This window comes from Pygocentrus nattereri, chromosome 10, assembly GCF_015220715.1.
Source record: "Pygocentrus nattereri isolate fPygNat1 chromosome 10, fPygNat1.pri, whole genome shotgun sequence".
NCBI classification, from domain to species: Eukaryota; Metazoa; Chordata; class Actinopteri; order Characiformes; family Serrasalmidae; genus Pygocentrus; species Pygocentrus nattereri.
Genome location: NC_051220.1, coordinates 26,568,746 through 26,592,718, shown reverse-complemented (window position 1 = coordinate 26,592,718; position 23,973 = coordinate 26,568,746). Strand labels below are relative to the sequence as shown.

General features: G+C 40.8%; 2 protein-coding genes across 7 annotated transcripts in view; one reads left to right on the top strand and one right to left on the bottom strand.

The window, feature by feature from the left end:
* Nucleotides 1–12,544, top strand: part of si:ch211-168d23.3 (BRD4-interacting chromatin-remodeling complex-associated protein) — a 14,252-nt gene extending 1,708 nt beyond the window's left edge. For 2 of the 4 annotated variants that reach the window (XM_017699746.2, XM_017699747.2), the window contains exons 3-14: nt 332–377; nt 928–970; nt 1,244–1,309; nt 1,558–3,063; nt 3,191–3,415; nt 5,033–5,498; nt 7,058–7,179; nt 7,579–7,637; nt 7,805–7,953; nt 8,188–8,282; nt 8,847–8,949; nt 9,859–12,544. In XM_017699746.2, coding sequence (XP_017555235.1) covers nt 337–377; nt 928–970; nt 1,244–1,309; nt 1,558–3,063; nt 3,191–3,415; nt 5,033–5,498; nt 7,058–7,179; nt 7,579–7,637; nt 7,805–7,953; nt 8,188–8,282; nt 8,847–8,949; nt 9,859–10,571 — 3,588 coding nt within the window. In that variant the 5' untranslated portion in view covers nt 332–336 and the 3' untranslated portion in view covers nt 10,572–12,544. The remainder of the gene's footprint in view (nt 1–331; nt 378–927; nt 971–1,243; nt 1,310–1,557; nt 3,064–3,190; nt 3,416–5,032; nt 5,499–7,057; nt 7,180–7,578; nt 7,638–7,804; nt 7,954–8,187; nt 8,283–8,846; nt 8,950–9,858) is intronic. The other 2 variants (XM_017699750.2, XM_017699748.2) reach the window with 2 other exon arrangements.
* Nucleotides 12,545–12,797: 253 nt separating this feature from the next.
* exd2 (exonuclease 3'-5' domain containing 2) lies at nt 12,798–23,199 on the bottom strand. Of its 3 annotated transcripts, none has more exons than XM_017699751.2 (9): nt 23,119–23,199; nt 20,943–21,341; nt 20,599–20,855; nt 19,425–19,551; nt 18,425–18,717; nt 17,927–18,033; nt 16,934–17,069; nt 16,372–16,746; nt 12,798–14,165 (listed from the first exon to the last, which is right to left on the bottom strand). In XM_017699751.2, the coding sequence occupies exons 2-9, from the start codon at nt 21,318–21,320 to the stop codon at nt 13,949–13,951; spliced, it is 1,890 nt and encodes a 629-aa protein (XP_017555240.1). In that variant the 5' UTR covers nt 21,321–21,341; nt 23,119–23,199; the 3' UTR covers nt 12,798–13,948. The 3 variants fall into 3 exon arrangements, with proteins under 3 accessions (XP_017555240.1, XP_037397874.1, XP_017555241.1); XM_037541977.1 differs by having other exon boundaries at nt 20,958–21,341; XM_017699752.2 differs by having other exon boundaries at nt 20,943–21,344; nt 23,119–23,195.
* Between the last annotated feature and the right edge of the window lie 774 nt (nt 23,200–23,973).

The following is a 23,973-nucleotide window of genomic DNA, read 5'->3' as shown; positions in this document are numbered from 1 at the left end:
GAAATGGAAATGATATGGAACACTGTAGATGGAATTCTTGTAGTCTGGAAAATTTATGACACACAGAAAAAGATTTACTGACTGGTGATTACATTTTTATTTTATTTCCCTGTCCCTTTTTTTAAAAAAATTCACACCGCTACTCTATTTCACTTTGTAAACTTGCTAACATGTCTTTGACTCTTTGAGATATGACAGGGAGTTATGTGAAGCGGTGGTATGGGTTTTTTATTGTAAATTCATCATGCGTTGTATATGTAGACAGGTTTTGCTGTGGTCTATGATGTTTGTAACTAAAGTATGTTTACTGTACCATTCACATATGCTTCAGTTGAAATGGAAGATGAAGATGGGACATGTTTACTTGATGTGTTGTGGTAAGTGTTACACAGGAGGGATGTCTTTGTCCAAACACAGATGTTTTACCAAGCAGGATTCTCTAACCCTTCACTGTAGTCAGACCTCATTAAATGAAATATTTTAATTTGATACTAGGTGTGTAATGATGCATTAAGCACACAGTTCATTTGGCCTCACAATTCTGGGTTCATAAGTCTGTATTCATGATATTATGAACAAAATTCAAATGAAGAAAAATGGTGATTGCAGTCATATTGTTGTACAACTTATGACACTACAGCTGGAATGTCAGGAGGAGTGCTGGACTGAGTTGTTGATTGGCACTTATTGTAAACTTTGGTGCCTAAACAATGCACTTGTAGATGGCATTATTAACAGAATGTCAGTTCCCCATGATGCATTGCAACATCTCCACGATGCACATGGCATAGTTTTGCATAGCGATATCACAATGTCATGATGTTAGCCCCACGTTGATATTAACAGTATGCTTATACACTAAGATGACTCTGGTTCTTCTAGCAAAATTTGTGATGACTGTTTTGTGCTTCTGTCTGTGTTTTAAAGTGATCCACAAGCTCTGAATGACTTCCTTCATGGAACAAAAGAGGTACATCTCTCTTGCACTCTCTTAACTAATGAGTGTCATTCTAGCTGTTACTCCGTTTATGATTGATTAATTAACATGTGAAAAGCATGAAAATAATCTAAATAAAAATTTTAATTTAACAGTGTCATTCTAGGAACCGAAATCAAAAACCTGACTGAAATCTTTTGAAATGGTTACTGTTTGTGTGTGAGAGAGGATATTTGGGAAATAGATGAAAGAGTCCTGTAAACCCTCCCTGCAATTAGTTATCTCTCCTCCCCTCTGTTCAAGCAGCTGCTGAGTGGAGACCTGCTCATTAATTCCTCCTCTGGGGAGCCATCCCTGTTCACAGATACCCCGGTGAGTCTGGGCCTCTGTCTCTACGGAGTACATGGTAGATAAGGAAGATTTTACTAGTACTAGCTCAGCATCACCTGTCTATCTGACTGTTTCTTCTAAAATCACCTGCTGGTAATTTGGTTAGTACTGAGAATTACAGTAGTCTAATCAGTGGTTTCAAAGAAAGCTCACTCTCTGTCATCCTCTCATGACTTATTGTATATGAAGGTATCTCAGCTTATGAATTGTTCTCTCTTTTCTCTCTCCAGAGCCCTGTGTCTTTATTGGCAGATGATGCTGGTTCTCATGACACGCCTGCCTCGGGCTGTGTGGATCTCTCCTTCCTGGATGAGGCCTTGCTGGCCTCACCAACTGAAGAAGAAGATTCAGAGGAGCTGCATGATGCCTCAGAAGTACAGGCAGAGGTACAGCAGCCACAGCAGCAGGAGCAGGAAGACGAGCAGGAGGAGGAGACCTGCGACATTTTGCAACAAAGTCTCCAAGAGGCTGACATCACTGAACACACTCTGGCTTTAGAGGCAGGTCTAGCACCACATGGAGAACCTCTCTCACTCTACCCATCTGATATGCCCCTTCCTTCACCGACCTATCTGTCCAAACCCCTGAACATCTCTGGGGTTAGTACCTTGCCCAGAGACACTCAGGTTGCAGTTGAGCCTCCTCAGCCTTCTCTGTTAGCTGTAGGACCGGGATGTCCCTCACTCAAACCTGCAGCACCTCAATTAATGGGGCTGCTGCCTGGGAATGTATTCCCTACACCTTCTCCTGAGACATCTTTCTCCCTGAATCCTGCCCAGGGCTCCAGCATGATCATCCGGAAAACCCTACCAGGCCGCCAGCTGTTGACCCCTGCTGTTAGGACCACAGGAGCTCCAGAGATAATACTGCAGAGGACTCCTCTGCCCATTCAGCCCAAGTTGCCAGTGAACATCCAGCCTAGGTTGGTGCAAATCAGCCCTAAGCCTTCAGGGCAGAAATCATCTTCAGGACTTACTTTTATTCCACCAGCTGCATCACAGAACATCCTGCTGTCCTCTGCTGTGACCTCCAAGCAACCTTCACCATCACAACCCACACCAACGCTCAACAAACCTGTCAGCCTTCAGCTAGTTAACCAGGGAGGCTCCATTGTCATACAGCCCCAAGGCCTCTTTCAGGGCCAAAGCCACTTCCTCTTGCCCAGCCAAAGCCCTGTAACAGTTTCCCAGTCCACAAGCACTGCTAGGCCTCTTCTCACCACAGTAAACAATCAAATGCCAAGTGGAGCCCCTTCAGCAGGACACCTCGTTGATGGCTCACAGATTGTGACTGTACGCCCTAGGCAACTGAATTTCAGCCCAGTATTTACAACTCCTACTGGGCAGCTCACACTCAGACAGGGAGCCCTCCTGTCAGGGCCCTTGCAGCTTCAGTCGGCACCTCCTACCGTCTTCCAGATGCCAGCGCAGCTAACAGGAGCCTACGCTCCTCATCCACAGGGGCAGCATGGTGCTGTGGTCCACAGCCCTGCCTTAGGGAACCAGATCACCTTGATAAATAGCCCCAGTGTGCTCACCCCTGATATGACCTCCATATCAATAGTGAATGGCCCATCAGTGGTACAAAACCTGCCCTTTGTGTCACAGGCACAGAGACTTATGGCAGGAGGTCCAGAGGAGCAGCTAAGTCTTCCACAGACCCCAGTGCTTCTCCTGCCTGAAAGAACAGTAACAGATAAGACTGAAGCAAACGAGCAGCTTCAAAGCATCTTACAAGTGAGATCCCCAAATTCACTCTACTGTTTACTTTTTTTGTTGTTGCACTTTGTTGAGTGGCTCATAAAATGCCCAGGTCTGAACATTATTGCACAATATTTATCTGTTATTTTTATACTTATTGCAGCAGAGCAGACTGTCTTCTCCAGTCTCAGTCCAACCTCCTGTTGCTGAAATGCACTCACAGTCTTCTCCAGTGGTCACTCTCCTGCAAGCACCACCAGAAAGCACTCATACCCCTGAGCCTGTTGCGTCGTTATCCAAACACATGATTTCCCAACCAGAAAAGCAGCAGGCTGTTGAAGAAGTCCGTAACTCTCAGAATCAAGCCTTCATACTTCATCCCCAACAGGTAAACCAAAGTGTGTTTGAGGTTTTGAATTTAGTAAAAAAAAAACTTGATCACGCAAAAATATAACACTTGAATGTCTGCATCTGTAAGGAATATTTTGAATATTACAATAATGTGAAATATGTAAGTAGGCTATTTACAACACCATTTAATGAATGTAGCCCTAAAGTTTTATACTGTGCACATCATAAATCAGTTGATTTTACTGAAACATTTTAAAGTAATTGTGTTTCTGTTCAGCTATCTTACTAAAATTACAAAGATAGGATATTTAATGTTTCAACTAATTAACTTTATTTTTTTGTAGATACTGCTTATTCTGAATTTGATGCCTGCAACATGTTCCAAAGAAGTTGGGGCAGGGAAATGTTTACTACTGTTACATCACCTTTCCTTTTAACACAATTCAGTAATCTGGGAACTGAGGACATCAGGTTTTGTAGTTGTATAAGTGGAATTTTTTTCATCATTTGCTTGATAAAAAATTAAGCTCCTCAGCAGTCCAGGGCCTCCAGCGTTGTATATTGTTCTTTGAAATGCACCACACATTTTCAGTGGAAGACAGGTCTGTAGAGTATGACTTGACGTTGTTTTTTCTGAAACCAGCAGGGACATCCCTGAACAAGATGTCATGTAGATGGCAATATATGTTGCTCCAAAATGCACAGGTATCCCTCAGCATTAATGGTGCATTTACAGATGTGCAAGTTGACCATGCCATTGGCAATAACACACCCCAATAGCATGATAGTCACAGGTTATTGAACTTTGCATTGAGAACAATCAGCATGGTAATTTTTCTTTTTGGCCCAGTGAATACATCGTCCATTTTTTTCAAAATCAGTATGGCTTGTCAGGCAACGTCACACATTTCTACTTTCATTAGTCCATCTCTGATGAGCCTTAACACAGACCAGTCATGACGTTTCTGGATGTTGTTCATATTTGGCTTCCACTTTGTGTAGTAGGTGACTGTGTTTACTGACAAGGGTTTTCTGAAGTATTCCCAAACCTATGTGGTTATATTCATTACAGAAGCATGCTGGTTTTCATCGCAATGCCATCTGAGGGCTTGAAGATCATAGGCATACAGTATTTGTTTTCGGCCTTGCCCTTTACGCACAGATATGTCTCTGGATGCTCTAAATCTTTTGATGATATTATGCACCATAGAGGGTGAAATACCGAAAGTCCTCGCAACTGCTCATTGAGTAATGTTCTGAAGTTGCCAAGTCTGAACACATCCTCACTTGTGAAGTATTCTGCCTCTCCTGGATGCAACTTTTATACCCATGCATCACCTGTTTAACATGTTTTCTGAATGTTAAACAGTATTCATAGTCTTAAATTGTATGTGTCTCAACCTTTTGGAACATTTTACAGGCATCAATTTTAGAATGAGTATGTATTTACAAAAAAAGAATTACATTAAAAAACGAAAACATTAAATATCCTGTCTTTATACTGTTTTTATTTAAATGAAGGTCAAATTTACAAATCACTGCTTTCTGTTTTTCTTTGCGTTTTACCTACTGTCCCATCTTTCTTTGGGTTGAGTTTTTAAATGCAAGAAGGCATATAACATTTTAAATATGTTTTAATGCCTCTAATCCACAGCAAGCACTTTCAGCCACTGCTGAGTCCTTGTCCGAGATGCTGCTAGCGGACAGTCACATCTCTCCTGCAGCCAGTGACACAGAAGCTTCTCCTGCAGCCCTGGCTGTGTGCAGTCAGTCTGATGCCCTCTCTATACTTTCTGAGCGTGGTGGGATGCCAACCCCAGCACATTCTGGGTCAGAGCACAGCGACATGCTGTCCTCACCACCCATACTCCATTGTTCTGGAAGCACCCCATCTACAATGTTTCCCACACCTCCACTCTCAGACAGAGAGCCCATGGCCTCCTCTGCATTTGTGGCTCTCACTGCAAACCCCCAAGGGCAAGAGGAGTCTGTGTTGTGCCTGAGCCCATCTTCTGCTCCAGAAAAGATGTGTTTGTCTGAGCAACAACCTGCTTCTACTGGCCTTAGTGGAGCCCTGGAGGCTGGCCTCTGTGGAGTCCAGCAACACTTGAAGCAAAGCAGTGAGTGTGAAAAACCTCTACCGCAAAACTTAAAACAGTGGTCACCAACTGTACTCTTGGAGATCTATTTTCCTACAGTGTTGAGTTCCAACCCATAATGAAATATTTTGGACCCAGCCCTTCTTTTTACCCAACTCTAATGCACCTAATCAAGCCAATCAAGCACTTTTGAAAACAGCAAAATTAACAGGAGCCTGCACTCCTCATACACAGGGTGCAGCACGATGCTGCAACTCCACAGCCCTGCCTTAGGGAATCAGATCGCCTTGATAAATAGCCCCAGGGTGCTTACCCCTGAGATGACCTCCATATCAATAGTGAATGGCCCATCAGTGGTGGAAAGCCTGTCCTTTGTGTTGTAGGCACAGAGACTTATGGCAGGAGGTCCTGAGGAGCAGCTAAGTCTTCTGCTGACATTTATTAGCTGGAGCATTTGTGACAGATAATGGCTGGGCCTAAACTGTGCCGGATCATAGTGTTCTCCAGGAACAGGATTGGTGGCTGCTAGGGGAGGCTGTGTAACCTGTCATATTAGTAATTGCTGTTTTGTTTTTTAATAATAACGTATATAGTGTACAATTAAATACTATAGGCTGGAGGCCCAAAAGTATTTCAAAATCTTTAAATTAGTATTTCAATGGAAACAGCAAGACACTGTCCTAAGTAAATTCAGTGACATATTCTGTTAATATTTATAAAGTAATATATTCAACTACTTTACTCAATACATTAGAATACTAGAATCTTAAGGAAAGACTGCTGTTATTATTTTACAAAATCATTTCTCACAGTTACTGGTTGAAAGTTTTCTTCCCTTTTATTTCTTCTTTAAATATATTAATGAAAAAATAATTATAATGAAGTTCTGAAACAAGCCTAGCATTCTGAAATAAGCCTATTATTAAATATTAGGTTTAAATACATTGATAAATTGTTGGTTGTGACATGGTAGCTATTAAAAGTTTGATATGTTATCATAAACCATGATGGCTTTAAAATATCCCAAAAGTGGAACAATTAAAATCTGCTTTGTAAAATAATTAATATAACATATTCCAATAACAAAACCTCGCAAATTTGACCTTTAACTGGGTAGCTATGTAATTTTCAGTTCATGATATAAATGTAACATGATGCCATGAATCACATGATGTGACATCAATGATAAACTCATCACTTGCTAAGAATATCTACTACAAAGGAGACTGTTCAGTTCCATCATCTGTCAAAAGAGTTTAATAGCATTGAGAAAAGTAATTGGTTCATCAAGTTGAGCAGGTTGTTTGTAAAGTAGAGTTCCTCTTAAGAGTCCATCCAATAAGCATGACTTCTACATGCCGTGTACTGATTTTAAAATAGTTAATAAAGCATTGATGGTGATTCTTTAAAAATAAATTTGAAACGTTTTCACCTAAAAATAGAAAAAGGAACTGTATTCTGAATACTGCTTTTTGAAAATGTAATGTGGACAGAACAGAGATTATATATTCTTATATATTCCCAATATTTGTATTACATTAATTTTCAACCTTGATGATATTTTTTTCCACCTCTATCAGAACTCAGAGCTCCTGGTGTGATGGCTGATGCTGAACTTGTCTTGCCAGACCTACAGGAAAGCCACAAGATTGTATCATCACAGGGCACACAGATAACAACCACCCTCCAGGTGCAGATATCAGTGAGTAGACACTGAGTGCACTTAATAATGCGATAATCAAATTTTGTCAGTAACCAGATAAATGTGTTAATATATACTTAGGTTGTTTATTTCCAGTACTGCCATCTGTTTCGCACATGCGCACAGAGAAATCTGAAATATAAGTTTACAAATCTGATTACTGAGCTAAAATCCAGCTCTCTTTATCAGATTTGCTAATTGGGTTTCTAGACCATGCTGTTTACATGACCATTTAAATAATCAGATAACTGCTGATATCCGATTATTGAGTGCATGTCAACGCGCTCATTGTTTTTTAATTACTGAGCATCTGAAGACTCACATGTGACACAGAGAAATGGGATTAGACATTACCTTTTATTTCATAAAGCATTCATGAAACAGTCTGTGTTGCTCTAGGTGCCCTCTGTCAGCGTGAAGGAAAAAGAAAGTTTCACTCCAGCAATGCGGCAGTACAGGTCAGTAGACCCAGACATCTTCAGTGTAGAAAAATATCTAGTAGTAGATATAGACCTAGTAGGACAATTAATTTTGCCTAATGACACTAAATTCTTGTGTTAGTTCAGAATGATAAAGAAATCCGATGTAACATGGTCAACATGTCTTTTGTATGTGTTTTTTATAGGATTAAGCAGCAGATTTGTTCAGACCACAATGCTGTTTTCAATCCAAATACTCGTTCCCGATTCATTTCGTTAGAGGATGCTGTGAGACACCTGTTGCCGTACCATACCTGCTCCAGAGCCTTACCTAGCCATGCCGATCTCATGACAGGTTAGGCTCAAGTCAAGAAAGTCATTTTAGACCTCTAATACTAGACCTTTTAAAGACTTAAAACTGACTTGAATCAATTGATATTTGGTAATTCTGTGTTGTGGAAATTCATTTTTCTATTTTTGTATGTATATGAGGGTATATTTGTTGCTATCTTATCTATGTACTAAAGTACAATGAGGCCAATCTGAAATGAATACTGCACACCACTAAGTATTATCTGTCTCTGTGCAGTGGATAAGCAATTTGAGAATGTATCCGGGCTGTTGCTGAACCGTACCACAGACATGCTGAACAAGTACAGGAAGCTCTTACTGGCAGAGTCCCAGGTGAGTCCCAGTATTTTCTGCATTTCTATGTACATACACATTGTATCACATAGATATATACTCCTAAATAATAAAAAGGCACATTATCTCTTCCATTCAGTAGTTCTGTGCAGTCATCCAGCCTGAAATTGTTTCCTGATAGATGGATAGATAGATTTATTATTGTTAATTGTGCTCATTCAGAGTGCCATGAGCATTGCATGTGGTGTGCAAGAGGTTTAACTGGAATGTGAAATACTGAAGGGCTGACTCATTGCATCACTAAACCACACAGGCCGAGTTTCAAACCAAGATTTACTAGGAGAACATTTGGACATGAGGACTGAAGACTGACAAATATTGGCAAATGTTAAATTTTTAATTAGACAACATTTTAACCAAAGAAAAAAGCAGACATGCATGCAAGAGGAATGATAAAATGATGTACGTCTGGCAGGGTGAACAAGATAAATTAGAAATTGAGCAATACATTGCAAATTGTGAACTTTTATATGGTTATATGGTGCAAAAAGTTAATTAAGACTAAATATGAAATCATGCAAGAACTGTTATTGATCTGTACAGCAGGAGAGTCCCTCAGCAGAGATGGTGATGCTGGAGCGGTTGTTCCTGCAGTCAGAGAGGTTTTCACTGGGGGAGGAGAGACGCAGAGCCAGGGGAGATCCAGGTCAGTTTTCTGCTCATTGTTTGAAAGTATGGCACTTGTCACATAACGATGACGTGAACACATGAGCGATAATGTTTCGATCCAGGCTATTTGTGGAAATTACACAGATCCTTTTTCCATTGGCCATTCAAAACAAATTACTTACTGACTCTACTGTGGTAAAGTTAATTAAACTCGAATAAGGCTCAAGATGAACATCTGAAAGTAGTCTGTAATGCTACTCTACTACCCCACAGGAAGAAAATACACAGCGAACATCACATCACACAATGTGTGTGCTATTTCAGAATAGATTTGCTAACGGTTGCATCAGACTCCTTTCTCCTGTATCCAGTCTTATTTTCTACTGATATTGTCTCAATATTGATACCCATCAATACCAAAATGCCATGTCTACATGCAAAAATAAGTGTTATGAAAAATCATAAAACATTTTCCCTTCTACTTGAGCACAAATGTGGTATCAATTGAAACTATTTAGAATCCAGCCAGATATTCAACAGAATTTCTTCAACTGAGCTGCAAGTGATAAATAAATAATATAAGATAGAGGTTGAGAGGGTCTATATCTACTAGTGATGGCAAAGGGTATCAATATCAGACTGGTATCTGTAGAATATGCTATATCTAATACTGGATGGCAAATAAAGAATAAATCTGATCTAGGTGCTCAACAAATCTGCCCTGAAATTGCACAGCTCATTTTGCTTCAATTAAAATAGCAAATTTTAAAGCTTAGTAGTTTTTAAAGAAGAAATATTGGAGTGTCGGCTGATATCCAAGGATTTAATATCAGTATTAGAAAACATATGGTCCTCATGACATCTCTGTTTGCTACCAGAACTTAAGCTCAGGTGAATAGTAACTCAGTAAAATCGAATCGTCTGTGCATCATTTGTTATTTGACAGAGTCGTTCCTGATGTCCTTGCGCAAAGCCTCTTTGCACCGCAGCTTGGTGCCCTCAGGCCATGCTGATGCCTCAGGCAGTCCTCCTTCTCCTCCAGCATGGTCTCTACACTCAGACCGGCCTCCAGGCCTTAAGACGTATCGTTCCAGAAGCAGGGGGGCGCTCCGCCTCACCATCAAACATGAGTCAGGATCTCGCAAAGTCATCCACAATTCTGTCTGCGACAACCCACACACCCCTTCCGGCCTCAAGCGCACGTCTGGTGGGCAGCTAACCAATGGAGGAGATGTGCAGGAGAAACAGGAAGCGCTTAAGCCTTCTTTGGTGAGTCCCCCAGTGAGCAGCTCTCAGCCTGTGAAACAAGCTGTGGCAAGAGGTCATACAGACACAGACACAAACAGGACAGCTTGCGATTTGGACCTCCCACATTCCACGGCTAAGCTGGAGTGCACAGGTGAAAGTCCAGAGGATCTGCTTCCCGAATTGTGCCCTCCAGGGCTTAAACGGACAAAACTGGACTCTTCAGATGCACTTTGTCCAGGTTCTTCTCCGCTGGTGGAGGACAGCGGTCTCAGTGAGCACCTGCAGAGTGCTATAGACAGCATCCTGGAGCTGCAGCGGCTGCAGGGGACAGCGGCTGGGGTCAAACCCAAACTACAGCAGAGTCACTCACTGGAACAAGCAGTAAGTTGCATGCTGGAGGGAGAGCTGTAAGACCCCCAGGATGAGAACAAGTGCCGTTTCCAGCATTTAATTTCCTGCAGTTGAATATAACACTGTCTGATGAACACAGCAGACACTAAATTCTTCATTTTTTCATTCACAATCTAAGAGAAGTCTAGTGTTAACCGTTCCTTACTGGCATGAGAAAGGTCTTTAAAATGAAGCACTGGAAATAAGTAAAATAAATTAAATTCTAAATGTAAAAAGTAGCAGTTAGACTTTGCGAAATCTGATGTGAATAAATTGAGTGGAGCATTTTTGAGAGATGCACCACAGTAATTTTTTATATTACTATTGGTTTAGTGTTAAGTAAGGAAACCTCCAATGTGCTTGATTTGTGCCAACATCAAAAATGTTGTGTTACATTTGCAGAGTGCCTGTGTGTATTCTTGTCTTTTTTGAATGTATGTATGTATGTATGTATGTATGTATGTATGTGTGTGTTTGTGTCATAAGTATGATAGCTCATGTATGAAGGGGAAGAGTTTGCTTGGTTATATATAATATATATTATATAAATATAAATACAGTACAGTTTAAGCAAGTTTGTATTTGGAGATTCTCACACTTCAAGTGTGCATAATCTGCAGGTGACAGTACATGGAATATGTTGCAGCTTGTTTACCCCCAAAGAACATGTGCTTCATTCTGAAATCACCAGCAAAACCTATTACTGCATCAGTGAGATTGTTTTCCTTAAAAATGACTCGTCTCCAATCCAAAATTAATAAAGAATTAAAACAACATTGTCCAGTTAAGAATTGGCAGGTATTTTTAGTGCTGACTTTATAGCCAGCTGTGATGCATCCTCCCATTTTTGCATCACTGTGCACCATTTTGTCATTTGAGACGGGCGTTGCATCATCTGTGCACTGTTTGGTCATTTGACAAGGAGACAAAATCTATGATATATTAAAGAAACAAGCAATAATGAATGGTTGGTCTGAAATGTGGTTGTGCCTCAGTCAAACCTCTAGTCCTTGTTTTTTGTGTATTTGTGATCCCATCAGTTTGTCATTCTTTGGCTGGCAAAGCGGTAAAATCTTGATGCACCAATATGGATCACATTATATTTATACTTATCAGTTTAATATTGGGAAAGCAGGATCAGAACACAGAATTTGGTAAAAGGGGGAAAAGTGTTTTACTTTTTTTTTATTATTGTATTTGTGTTTGATGTTTTCCTTGACAATCTATGACAAAGTTGTATGTTTTGTGCACTCCACAAATAGGACAGAACTAGACCCATTAAGGTTGACTATCTGCACATGTAGATGATGGATTGTGGACGCCCAATTATTTCTCAGCAGTAATTATTTTTGGAGGGTGACACCTCATTCTTATTTAAGTAAAGACAATAGGCCTTATCAAGCACCCAGTTTAAGAACAATGATATAAGATCAAGCCTCATTAGTCCATGTAGTGCCATGAAAAAGGCATAAACTGACATCAGATCAGCATTATTATCTGGGATGTTTGATAAATATGGGCCAGTGTTAGAAAGCTACATTTAATTATTCGTTGTCACACACCAAGTGAAATGTCCATGTGTCACCTGACATCAGCAACCGCATATCTGGATACAGTGTTATCACTTTCAAATGCCAATTTGATATTCCTCTCCAACATGCTATGCACTAATCTAGAACTAAAACCAAGTCAATACAGCGCACTTAACCCTGTAAACTGTGACCAGCCCTAAATGTGACAAGGTGCCACTTTTCAATGTATGATGTCATTTTTTCCTAGTCATTCTCTTTTTTCAGTTTAATACTGTGAACATGGTAGCATGTGTTGGACACAGCTTCTGACTATGACACATTTGACTGACAGATTGTTCTGATGCCAAAATCAAAGAGGCCTTAATTTCGCAGTACCAGATTGTAAAAAAAAAAAAAAAAAAAAAATTAATGTTAAATCACAACTAATGATTCCTGTGACCCAATGTAATGTTAGTGATTCATTGAAGACATATAAAGAGAAAATCTTTTGTACACATTTTTACAAACTATTTATTTAACTGTGATTTTGTAAATAATAAAAGGTAAAATGGTGAATGGAAACGCTTGTGTTCATTTGTGTTGATATGTTTTGGGTGGGGCGCAGTCCAGGAGCGGTGCGTGGGATGAGCTAAAGTAAGAATGTGTTCAGTGGAACCTGCAGGGTCTACAGCACAGGGTTTAACTCACTGCTTCCAAAGTACCTTCACAAAAGACATCAACATTAAATAATTTTATTAAATGTTTAAGGAAACACTGCAGCTTTTAAAGGGGTTACATCTGGACAAATGTAAATAAAAAGGACAAACCACAGTGTTTCTTTAGTTCAAGGTGGAAATCAGTGTCTTGTTAAAGGATTGTGGGTTTCTGGGTCTTCATGTATTAATGCTCATAGGGCTGAATCTCTCTGGTTGTACAAAACTTTATAGATAAATAGTTATAGATGATAGTTAAATATGAAACTTACACACCATTGAATGTTGTCGATAAAGGACTGGTCAACTGATGGACTTTCCTCTACTAAAGTCAGGGGGAAAGAAGCACTAACAGTTACTCTCTGAGGTGTCCTGACTGACAGGGAACAATACAAACTAGAGGAGTGGCCACATCCTTCCAAACCTACATTCAAAAAAAAAAAAAAAAAAAAAAAAAAAAAAGGCCGGAGAGCTCAGCGTTCCAAAAATTCCCAGATAAGTTAACCTCAAGGAGATGTCCAGTTAATAGTCATATCAAATCTATTATAAAAGATCGACATAAATAGTATAACACCAATTCTTCATATATGGGTCAAAAAAAAGGGTATCGTGACCACAGTCAAAAGCCCCACAAGGCAAAACAACTGATTTACCACACACATTCAAAATATTTAATAGGGCCACAAACCAGCAGTAACTTCTACCTATATCATTTTTTTAAACTTATTTTTAAGAAACGTGGGGCCGGTTTGAGCTGTTTAAAATATATCAAAATCATTTCAAGCTGAGAACTGTTCTCCCACCACATTCTTATCTTCCCCTTCTAAAGGAGTGTGCACATGTCTTTAACCCACATCTTTCTTATATTTTCCCCTTTGTCTTGCTTAGTGATCCATCATTCACCGCAGTGACTTCCAAGTCCAAGTCTGAGAACCTCTGGCTTGCTTTTTCAGTTCATCTACAGCCAGTCTGTGAACTAGAGCTGGGCTTCTTTCATACAGTATTCAGTATCAGGTCTGACACTAACCAGCCAAGTCTCTCTCTTTGGAACACACTGAAATGACATCACAGGACTGGGGAGAGACCACCTGGGTCTGACCCCACATCGCAGCAACCCTCCTACCTGCAGGGAGAAACTGCAAAAGTCTGCTGTGTGACAGAGGAGCACGAGGGGTCAGTTCAGGTTTATGACCAGGTCCTTTACATATTTGCGTAGGTACTTCTCGTGGTTGTGGTCGACGGACCAGAGCGGGGGCAAGAAGCTGGGCTGCATGCTGGATAGGAAGTGCTGGCGCCAACGGTGTTCCAAATCGATCAGACCCTGCAGGCCATGCTCAGCGTACGCCCGCACAACCTTCAACCCGTGGGGCACGTAATTCTCATTAAAAATCCTGCAAGCATACAGAGACGCAGTGGATTTATCTTTAAAACAGATGGCACAGATGCCAGAGTGGACAGGAATTACTGAGGATCATGCTATTACAGTGAATTATAAGTCAAATTTGGGTGTTATGTACATTTGGGGTGTTATGCAAATTTTCTAAGCTATTTACATTTAAACCATCCATTTTTTCCCCCCTCTAAACAATGATCAGAAAGCTTTCACGGTACCCAGTATACATACTACAGCCAGTATTTTTCCACAGAATGTAAAATTTTAATTTGTCAATATTCGAATAAACTCTACTAATGATTTTCCCTTACATCTGTCAAAGCCTTATCCTGTAGCCTGCTCCAGCTGCTCTGCAGCAAAATCCCATGAGAAACATAGGTTATAAGGTAGGCTCTCCAACGGTTAGATGTTGCTGTCTGTGTAGGAAAGTGATCCTCTGCTGTTTGTGTTACCATAGGTTAACAATTAACTGAGGTGGTGATGCACATTCCATGTTGTACAACATGCCATTCAACACCGTCAATGATGCACATGATTAACTGACTTTAAAAGGCAGAGGTAGTTTAGACTCCAGAGCATCCATGTAACACAAAGCAACACTTGCACTGAGGCTTTGGTTTTGTATTTCAATTGTATTCCAATCTTCACAGTTCAATTGCTCCTCCAAGTATTCCGCTATTATACTGTGTGCACTGCTACTGTGCTTGTTTCAAAAATTACTAATCCATTCTCAAAAATTTCACTATGGCAGCATGAAAGGTGATTCAGAATTTTCTGAATGCAACCAGCAGGTGGCGTAGGTCTGCACTTCCCCTTCTTATATTCTTTCATCATGCCTTTACTCCATTCAAAAAGAGTTTCACACCAGGAGACGGCACATAAAAGGCACATTGAGTCAAAGCTGTATGAAGTCAGGTACATCAAAACTTTTGCTTATTTAGGTTTAAAGCCCTTGTCAACATGGCTTTAAAATGTTTAGTATTTCATTTTAACAGTAAAGATATGCACGGAAATGCTATTCAAGAAATAGATATGAATCAATAATCAAGTAAATTTGCTCCAAAAATTCCAAGCTGCTTCCTGCTCACAAGTGCATGGGCATATCAGAGCGCAAAATGACTGACAGTCTCCCAGACAATGGTCCTTTAAGAGATAATGTCGGAGAACTCAGGCTTTCATCTTATATCCGTTTATCAGGAGCATATTGTGTCTGATACTTGAATACTCAGCACTAATTTATCCATAATTCAGTTCCACCCAATGCTAATTGAATGGAAGAAAATGGCAGAAAAAGTCATTTGAACAATCTAAACAGAAAAGACCAACATCTCTCTCTCTCACACAATTCATAGTAATAACACCACAAACAACTCTAGACAACAGTTAGATGAAAATCCTTAGAAAATGTACACAAGGGCAAATGGTTAATGACCGGAGGAGGGAGTGCACTTTTTATATTATTATTGACAGGTCTGAGACGTTAATTCACAATTTGAACTTTCCACACCCACTCCAACCCATTTACCTTTGCAAAGTAGTTAAAAAGCACCACCTTCCCAGCCAGACGGAGTGAAGAGGGGAAACGACAGCGACAAACTTTTGGTGTTGCTATCGATATGTAGTCTCTTGAAATGACTGAACCCACTGCTATGACTGGTTGAACTCTTATTCTTTGGTTTTTCAGAAAGCTACACGCTGCAGTCTCTTGCTGTTAGATTTGAATACTGCATGAGCACAACTGAACTCAGCTGTCACCAAGTTTGTTCTTAGTTCAGTGACACAAATCAGTCAGACTATGCATCTGCAACACAATGTGTAAAGGTTGGCAGGTCCAAGGCTCATTATTCAGTAACTCCAGGGACTTCATCGCAAACCAGCTGAGCTACTTCTAAGTAACAGATGTGTGTGGCAAAACATGGGGTTATAACTGGTTATAAGAGGTTAATAAACAGTGAATGTCAAAATGTACAATGTTTTACCTGCCACTGGAGCAAAGAAAGAAACATCACGGAACTATTATTTCACTACCATATTCAATAAACATGCTTTCTTTTAAGGTACTTGCTATTTATATTCAACACTCGCAAGGAAAGTCAGATGTTAAAATAGATTCTGTTGGACTGTATGAATACATACAAGCGATTTCTTCAGTAGAGAACCAAAATCATTTTGAAAAGGTACAGGACTAATGCACTTTTCCTCACCTGGTTTCCAGGTTTGCAGCTGTCTGCAGCATCTTATCTGTGACCTCGCTGTCTTGCTCCTCCTCTTTCAAGAAAAAATTACGGACGATTGTCTGGAGCTCGTTCCGTCTGGAGTCCGGCATGCTCTCGCCAGCGCTGAGGAGGGCACGTGCAGCCGAACGAACCCGTCGACGGCCTGAGTCCTCCAGCATCCTCACACCCTCCTCGCAGCCCTGAGGGGCCGCGAACTCATCAGCCAGCTGCTGTTTAAGGAAGCCGTCATACACATTGGACGCTGCGTGACAGGAAGTGCACAGCAGCAGGATGTCATGGGAGTTGTGGTCTTTCATTTCAGCTGGGAAGTGGCGTCTGTATTCATGTGGAACAATGTTCTTTCTAATGGAAAGAAAACAGCAGAGCCCGCTGGAGAATTTCTCTACTTACAATGACAAAATGCATGGGGCCTCTTAACAAAACCTTAAATCTAGTGGTTTCTATTGGATGTACATGCCAGATTGGACATATGCATGGACAGTCAGCTGAAGAACTGGGCATGGACACACTATAGCAACAGAGGACAAACCTGATGTAGGACTCCGCTTTTCCACACACCACACACAGATTTTCCTTGGCCGTTAGGTAATAGTCCTTCTGAGAGTCGGGGCGACCTGATGGTTCAAACAGCAAACGCACGATGAAGGGCTCCTCGCTCATCAGCTCTGAGAAACAGGGCAGAGGCACCCATCAACACTCTGCAGACTCTCATTTAATGAGATTGTGGAACAAACTATTCTCATGTCATGCACAATAATGCTGCTTAAAGGAGAATTAAAATAAATAATACAAAACTAAAAATACATATATTTTTACGACAAAGACGACATGCACCATTCAAGAGAATCATTAAGTCATAATTCTTCTAAATGGTATCTCTACAATGCAATGCAATTAAACATTCTGAAAAACTATTTCAGAGGTGGACAATGTTTCATCATTATCATGATAAACTCTGTTATACTGTTGGTTTCTTTTTAAAAACACAGTTTTCTCTCAATTTAGCCTCTGCCAAATCCACCCACTAACCAGTTCGTCTTCAACACACTGTTGTCAAGCTGAACGGCTGAAGGGCAGAAGGAGTTTCCTCTGAGACAAATGAAGCCAGTTACTGCATCTCTTAAACTGTCCAATCGTGTTGAATTAGAGACAGTTCAACAGGCTTTGAGGAGAAGACTACCTGCCAATTCGGTTAAGTAAGCTAACAGATGCCCGTATTGGCTAGAAACATACCGAGTGATGGAGGAGAGGGAGAGACATCCCACCCACATATGAAGCATATTGTGGATATCAACAGCACTAACAGAACACTGACCAACTGCATGTTTTATTACAAAAAAGTAAAAATAAATGTTTCTAGTACCAGAATGTGTCTAGATATTGTGAAAGTGGTTTATTTTTAATATTTTGCCATATTGCACACCACTAATTTGTTACATCAACGAATGAATTATGCAGAAATTTTAGGGAGGAAAAAACAAGCCCACAAAAGAAACACTGAGTCAGTTTGTCTGTGATGTACCTCCTATTCCTTTGTCCAGATACCATTTTGCCTTTTTCTTATCACATGTACAGAGTGGCTGGCCATCAGGTGCATGAAGGAAGCAATTATCATACAGGGGGGATTTCCTGGGAAGGGAAAAAGGGCAAGGTTTGATTTCTGCACATGCTACTAAAAGGCACACAAAGAAAAATGGTCACAGAAAAAGAGGGCATCTTAAGTTTAGTTCTTTAGTTCTGCAATGCAGTTACAATATTGTATGGCATTGATTATCTATATAATGGACAACATTCAGGCTTCAAGGTGGCTACTAATACTGTTTTTAGCTTTGAGATACACTTGTCCATTCTGTTAAGAGCATTAGGCGCAGTAGCTGCAAAATGAATGTGCTTAAAAGATGTGAAAAATTTAAGAAGGAAACTTGGCTGACCGCTGATGTGTAAAATATTATGTTATAAATTTGACCTTTCAGCAACCTATTGCCTTAACCAGACATTGTAGAGTTATAAACAGCTATACCTGGCTGAATACCCAACACCAAGAGGTTTGCGCTTGTTTCTGCGGGGGTCTGGTACTTGCTGGTCTCCAGACTTGGGGCTGTCGACAAGGGCCCTGCGGTTTCTGCGCCTGCGTTCACCCTCCTCTCCTTCACTGTGGGTCCTAAAGGGTACGTCCACCAGACCATGGCAGTGCGAGGCCAGCTTTGAGTAGGTGGTCTCTCCCTCACTTAACAGGCAGGGCTCAGAGTGGAAGCCCAGCATGTAGAGAAAGAGGGCAACGGACACCTGGGCATCACGTGCTGCGTACAGCATCTACACATGCAAAGAGATGAGACGTCTATAAGGTCAGCCAGGACATTTACATTTAATAAAGTGCAGTCAGCTCTAACGATGCACATTTCTTTCTGCTGAATGAAACTGTACTGAATCCAAATGTAGACAGCACAAAGAGACTCGAGAAGCAGCATGGTTTATGTTTGTACATCAATATTTTCTGTTTGTGATTCTACAGCATCTACAAACACTGAATAAATAAATACATAATAGTTATGCAAGACATAAGTGGTCTTTCCCAAAAATGAGAAATTGGGTCAGGCCTCATCAGATTAAGTTAACTACTGCATCCCAAAAGACTTATCACAGTTACAAAGAAAGGTCCCAACAACAAAGGAGCAGCTTTCACGCTTTGGTCAGGAAACAGGAGGATTCTGAACGATGGCCATCAAATACAAAATGCAACGAGAGTGGGCAATCAGAACCCATCTCAGACAAAGGGACCAAGATCTAATTTACATCAGAAGCATTTATAGCACCAACAGCAAATTGCAGCTCTCAAAGGAAGTTTAGTGTTTAGTGTGACACCGCTGAATCCAGAATGATTTTCACATTCTTTGTTACTTCTAAATAAAGACTGGATTTTTCAAACTCCTGGAAAGATCATTTTCTCAGAGTTAGATGGTATTTCAGAAGAGCAACAGAGAAAACATTTACAAAACTGCTCAGTGTTCAGTACAACCCACCTGTTGCTGGGTCAGGTGCTCGGCTTCCCAGTTACTACAGCGCAGCTCCAGTGATTTGTCCAGGGTGACGTTGAGCAGGTCTGCAGCCAGAGACTTCAGACTCAGCCCATTGTTCAGCGCTGCATACCTGCACCATTCAGACATAAGCACACAGTCACAAACTCATCTCACCAACATTTCAGAAAGCAAAACTGTCTTTATACTGATGTACATGCCTGCAGTAACTTCACGACTCAGCCTGAATACTGACAACACTTTTATAAAAATAAATAAATAAAAAAGGCAGCATTAAGGTCAATGCTAAAAATAAAATGAACAAAACCTTATGTGGCCTCTACCACTGTAGAACAGACCACTGTAGGCCCATTTCATATACAGTACCGAGCAAAATTCAGAGACCACCCTTCATTAATTTTATTTTCAGTCAATAAACATGTTATTGATTTCACAGTGTCCAATAAACAAAGTTACTTAACAGAAAATTACATAGAAGTTCCTACAATTCATTATAATTGTATAGTTTTTCCTGTATTCAGTGTCCATCCTGTGCATTTATTACAGCTTCCATTCTTTTTGGGAGACTTGTCAGTTTTCCAAAGAATGTGCGATGATATTTTTCTAAACCTTCAAAGTTCTGTCTCAGAGGCTGGCTGCATTTTTGCCTCTCATTATTTGAGTCATCCTAATAATAAATTTAGACCCATTAGCCCATAAAACCTTACCTTATACCTGATGTCCAGTTTCAGTTGCATTTCAAATTCTTATTTTTGTCTAGTTCTTTTTCTTACTAATGGCTTATTGACAGCTGCACATCTTTTCAGATTCAGTTGTCCTCCCACAGACAGAAACATCTGTGGACATTCTCAAATCTGAAGTAAGAGTGAAGCCTGATTTTCTTCTACCTCTCAAAGATGAATCCTTTAAAATACTGATCAAGTACTTTAGCCGACGGTGACAGTTTGGTGATCTGCCAGGTCTTGCATGGTTGTTCTGTAATATCTTGTATTCATTTATTGAACTTTAATTTTGGAAATAATATTGCTTGAAAAATGAATAACAAATTTCTCCTAATGGCCATTTTGACTGAAAATTAAACAAATGATAGGTGATGGATAATATTTGTCATGTTTGTCATCAAACGCATAAAAACTGATACTAAAGTATTATTTATTACCTTTGCCTAAGGGCTAAGTAGCGCAAGTCCACCACACACACAAGAGCCAAGCTATGGTCGTAGGCCAGGCGCTTGCCATCCTCATAACAGCCCACCCCCACCTTCAGCACATGAGGGTCCTGCAGGACCTGCAGGAGGCCTTTGGGCAGAGACAGCTGGGCATTGCGAAATGCCAGCAATCTGACCAGCATACATCGGCCAGAGTATGTGGCAATTTGGAGCAAGGAGACTGCAGATGCTTTGCCTTTGATGGACACCTAGGGGTAAAACAAACACCTTGTGAAGGAGGACAAATTCCAAGAACAGGGGATTTGAACTCCCAACACTTGTAGAACCCCTCTTACACGCATGCTCTTTACCCATTCACAGTCCAAACCCAGGACAGGGAAGACGTTTAGGTCCTTTTGGAATGACGGCCAGTGTTCTTCCCATTCTTCTACTGAGCTCACAACCACCGCCGGCACCTCCAGCAACTTCTCCACAGAGGGCATCGAAATACGTTTCGGAGTTTGTGGTGCCGCTGACTTCGGTTGTGAAAGCTGAACTGGGGTTGGACTGAATTCCAATGGTCCAAGCTGCTCTACAGGTAAGGGGTCAGACTTTTTGGGGCTTTTCAGGGCTTTTCTCTTCTGTGTGTATATGGTGTGCCATAGGAGCAGGCCTCCAAGTGTGGCTCCTAACATGGTTGCCACTGCTGCAGTGAGGGTACTCTGTCGAGACATCTTTGCAGTTGCAGCAGCTCCCTGCTTGGACATACAGAACAAGGATATAAATTGCACCGTGAATCACAAACTAAAGCTAAGGACCACCAAACAACGTAGGACAAATTGAATGCTTCGTGCAAATGGCAATACAAAACACACATGCTAAGAAAACATGGAAAACATTCCAACAGAGAGGAGCAGCTATATCACAGCGAGGCCTTGGACAGCTTCCACTTAACGTTGTGAAAGTTAAAGGGAAACTCCATTGAATTTTCAAAAACTGAACATAATTAAATAATTGGGATGCAAACATTGTCATTCAGACTAGTTTGATGTGTAGTGCACATAAAATACATTTTAGAGAAACTTGCCAAAACAGAACTGTTCACAGCGGTGGTAATAGGAACCAGACATCTGAAGAGTTTAACATCTAACAAAATGGTTAGGCAAAAATTTGAGGCAAAATAGTCCCTAAAGAAATATATATATATTTTTTTAGATTTATGGCCATTTTACCATCATCAACATTACATATAAAAACTCAGAAGACATGTGGGCTCACTGGTGGTTTTGGACAGTAAATTAAATGGCTTTATCCGTGTTTAGACACGGCGACCCCTGGCTCCCATCACCAGCACTGTAAAGAAACCTGAGCCTGTAGCTTTCTCTACAACGAACCACTTCACATCAAACCGCTGGGAACGACTGTTTACATCTCAAGGACTGAATTGCTCAGAAAATTTGAAAAACTTTAACGCGAGCGGACTGTTACCACTCTATAACATGTAGCAACTGGCCTTCAACGTCTAAGTACAGTGTTCACACAGAGACTCACAGGGACCTTAGCTAGCTAGTTGGCTAACTACATTCACCGACAAACACGGCTCTGAAATTGGTGGTTACACCTACTAAAATCCGTAAAAGTAAATCCGTCTTTACAGTAAGGCTTAATTTCAGAGTTTGGCGTGAAATGCTCCGCTGTAGAGAAACTTAAAGCAGAGTTTTTCCACAGAGGTGTTGATTGGAACCAGACGTCCAAAACATCTGGGTTAACGTCGCTACAAAGCACCCCGTGACAAACCTTTAACGTTAACTGGCTACTGATACGTTGTCTGATACCTGAGACACCGCTCTGCGATAGTTTTGAAACTAATCTTTGGCCTAAAACGTACTTTCGTTTAAAGCCATTACTATTATGGTGCCTTCTAACGCCAAACAATCCCCAAATAAACCTCTTTACCATTAACAGCGCTATATACAAACACTGCGAAGACACGTGTAGGTTCGTTTTGGAAAGCAGATAAATGACTGTATTTCAGCTTTAATATATCTGGAATTCTGGTTCTTCACCACTGGGGAAAAAAGCAGTTTCTGTACAAGCAACATTTCTTATCACAGTTTAACATCTCAACCACTGAATTACACGGATTTTTGGGATCCCCCTTCAAACTCCAATGCGATATTTAAAGTATTTCCAGTCCTGTTTATTTATTGAAGCGACTTCAGCTTCGTCGCATTCTCCTCAGCCTACCTAACCGCCGCCTTCAAGAGCGTAACTGAACTAACAGCGCTGTAAACGGAGTCTAAACGGAGTTTATCTTATTTTCACAGCACTATGATCGGATGCGTTACCGCTGCAGCTCTTCAGGCTGGCTGGCCGCTGAGGGAGGACCGCACAGCCGCTCGTCCGCACGCTCACTGCTGCGTAAATCAGCTTTACGGAATTACCGCACAAACGCTGACAGCACCAGATCCTTTCATAGCTCCTCAGCCGCGGAGTGGCCATGTAACACACACAGCTAACCAGGCTACTCACCAGGAGCTGAGTCGATCCAAACACGCACTCTCCCGCACACACTCGCTTCGCTTGGGATAATGAACAGCTGCACCGCCTCTTCTTCCTCCTCTATATCTACCAAGGAACAACGTGCGGCATCCGCGCCACAGCGCCCCCACAGCTAGAGGAAGGATTATGGCAAACCGGTTAAAGGGCAAATCCACCGAATTTTTATTTAATGTGTGTAATTGATTCTGATGAAGTCATTCTGAGTGTTTGCATGTGAAATGCTAACGAACGCGTCGCAATTGCCCCCAGTGGTGCTGCTTGGAACTAGACATTCATGTGTAATGTTTCTAAGATCTACCACACAAAGTTATTAGACGAAATGATAAGGCTGCTTGATCACAGCAAAAATCATAATCACAATTATTTTACATGATTACTCATTGACTTTGGAAACATCATGCACTTATTTAAACTTAAGTTTGGGCTTTTAGAAAGGGGCAAAAGTGGCCCACTGACAGAGAAAGGGGTGCGTTAGATTCATAACAAGACAAAACAAGAGCATCAGTGTGAAATGGAACAGGGCACAATAACGGTTATTCCCTAGTCTTATCTTAATCATCAGAAGCCAGAGTTATAAATTAAAATTCAATCAATCACCCAGCTCTATGAAATAGTTATGAATATGCTGCCTAAAGCCCAAGATTTTGTTTTACAATAAGGTGTTCTAAGACAAAAGAGTGCCCATTTCTTCCTTCAGAATAATCAGAATTATTATTTTACAATTCCCAAAATTCTATATTCAAAAATAAAACTCAGAAGCCATGTACAGGTTCACTGTCATTTTCAAGTATACAGGATAAGTTTGTGCTGCAGCCTTCATGACCC

Excerpts from the sequence above, each read along its gene's own strand:
- exd2 (XM_017699751.2), bottom strand. The coding sequence starts at position 21,320 with ATGTCTCGACAGAGTACCCTCACTGCAGCAGTGGCAACCATGTTAGGA. Across the intron at positions 20,856-20,942 it reads AATGGGTAAAGAGCATGCGT|GTGTCCATCAAAGGCAAAGC; the intron begins GTAAGAGGGGTT and ends TTTTACCCCTAG. Across the intron at positions 17,070-17,926 it reads TCTGGACAAAGGAATAGGAG|AGCTGATGAGCGAGGAGCCC; the intron begins GTACATCACAGA and ends CCTGTTTCTCAG.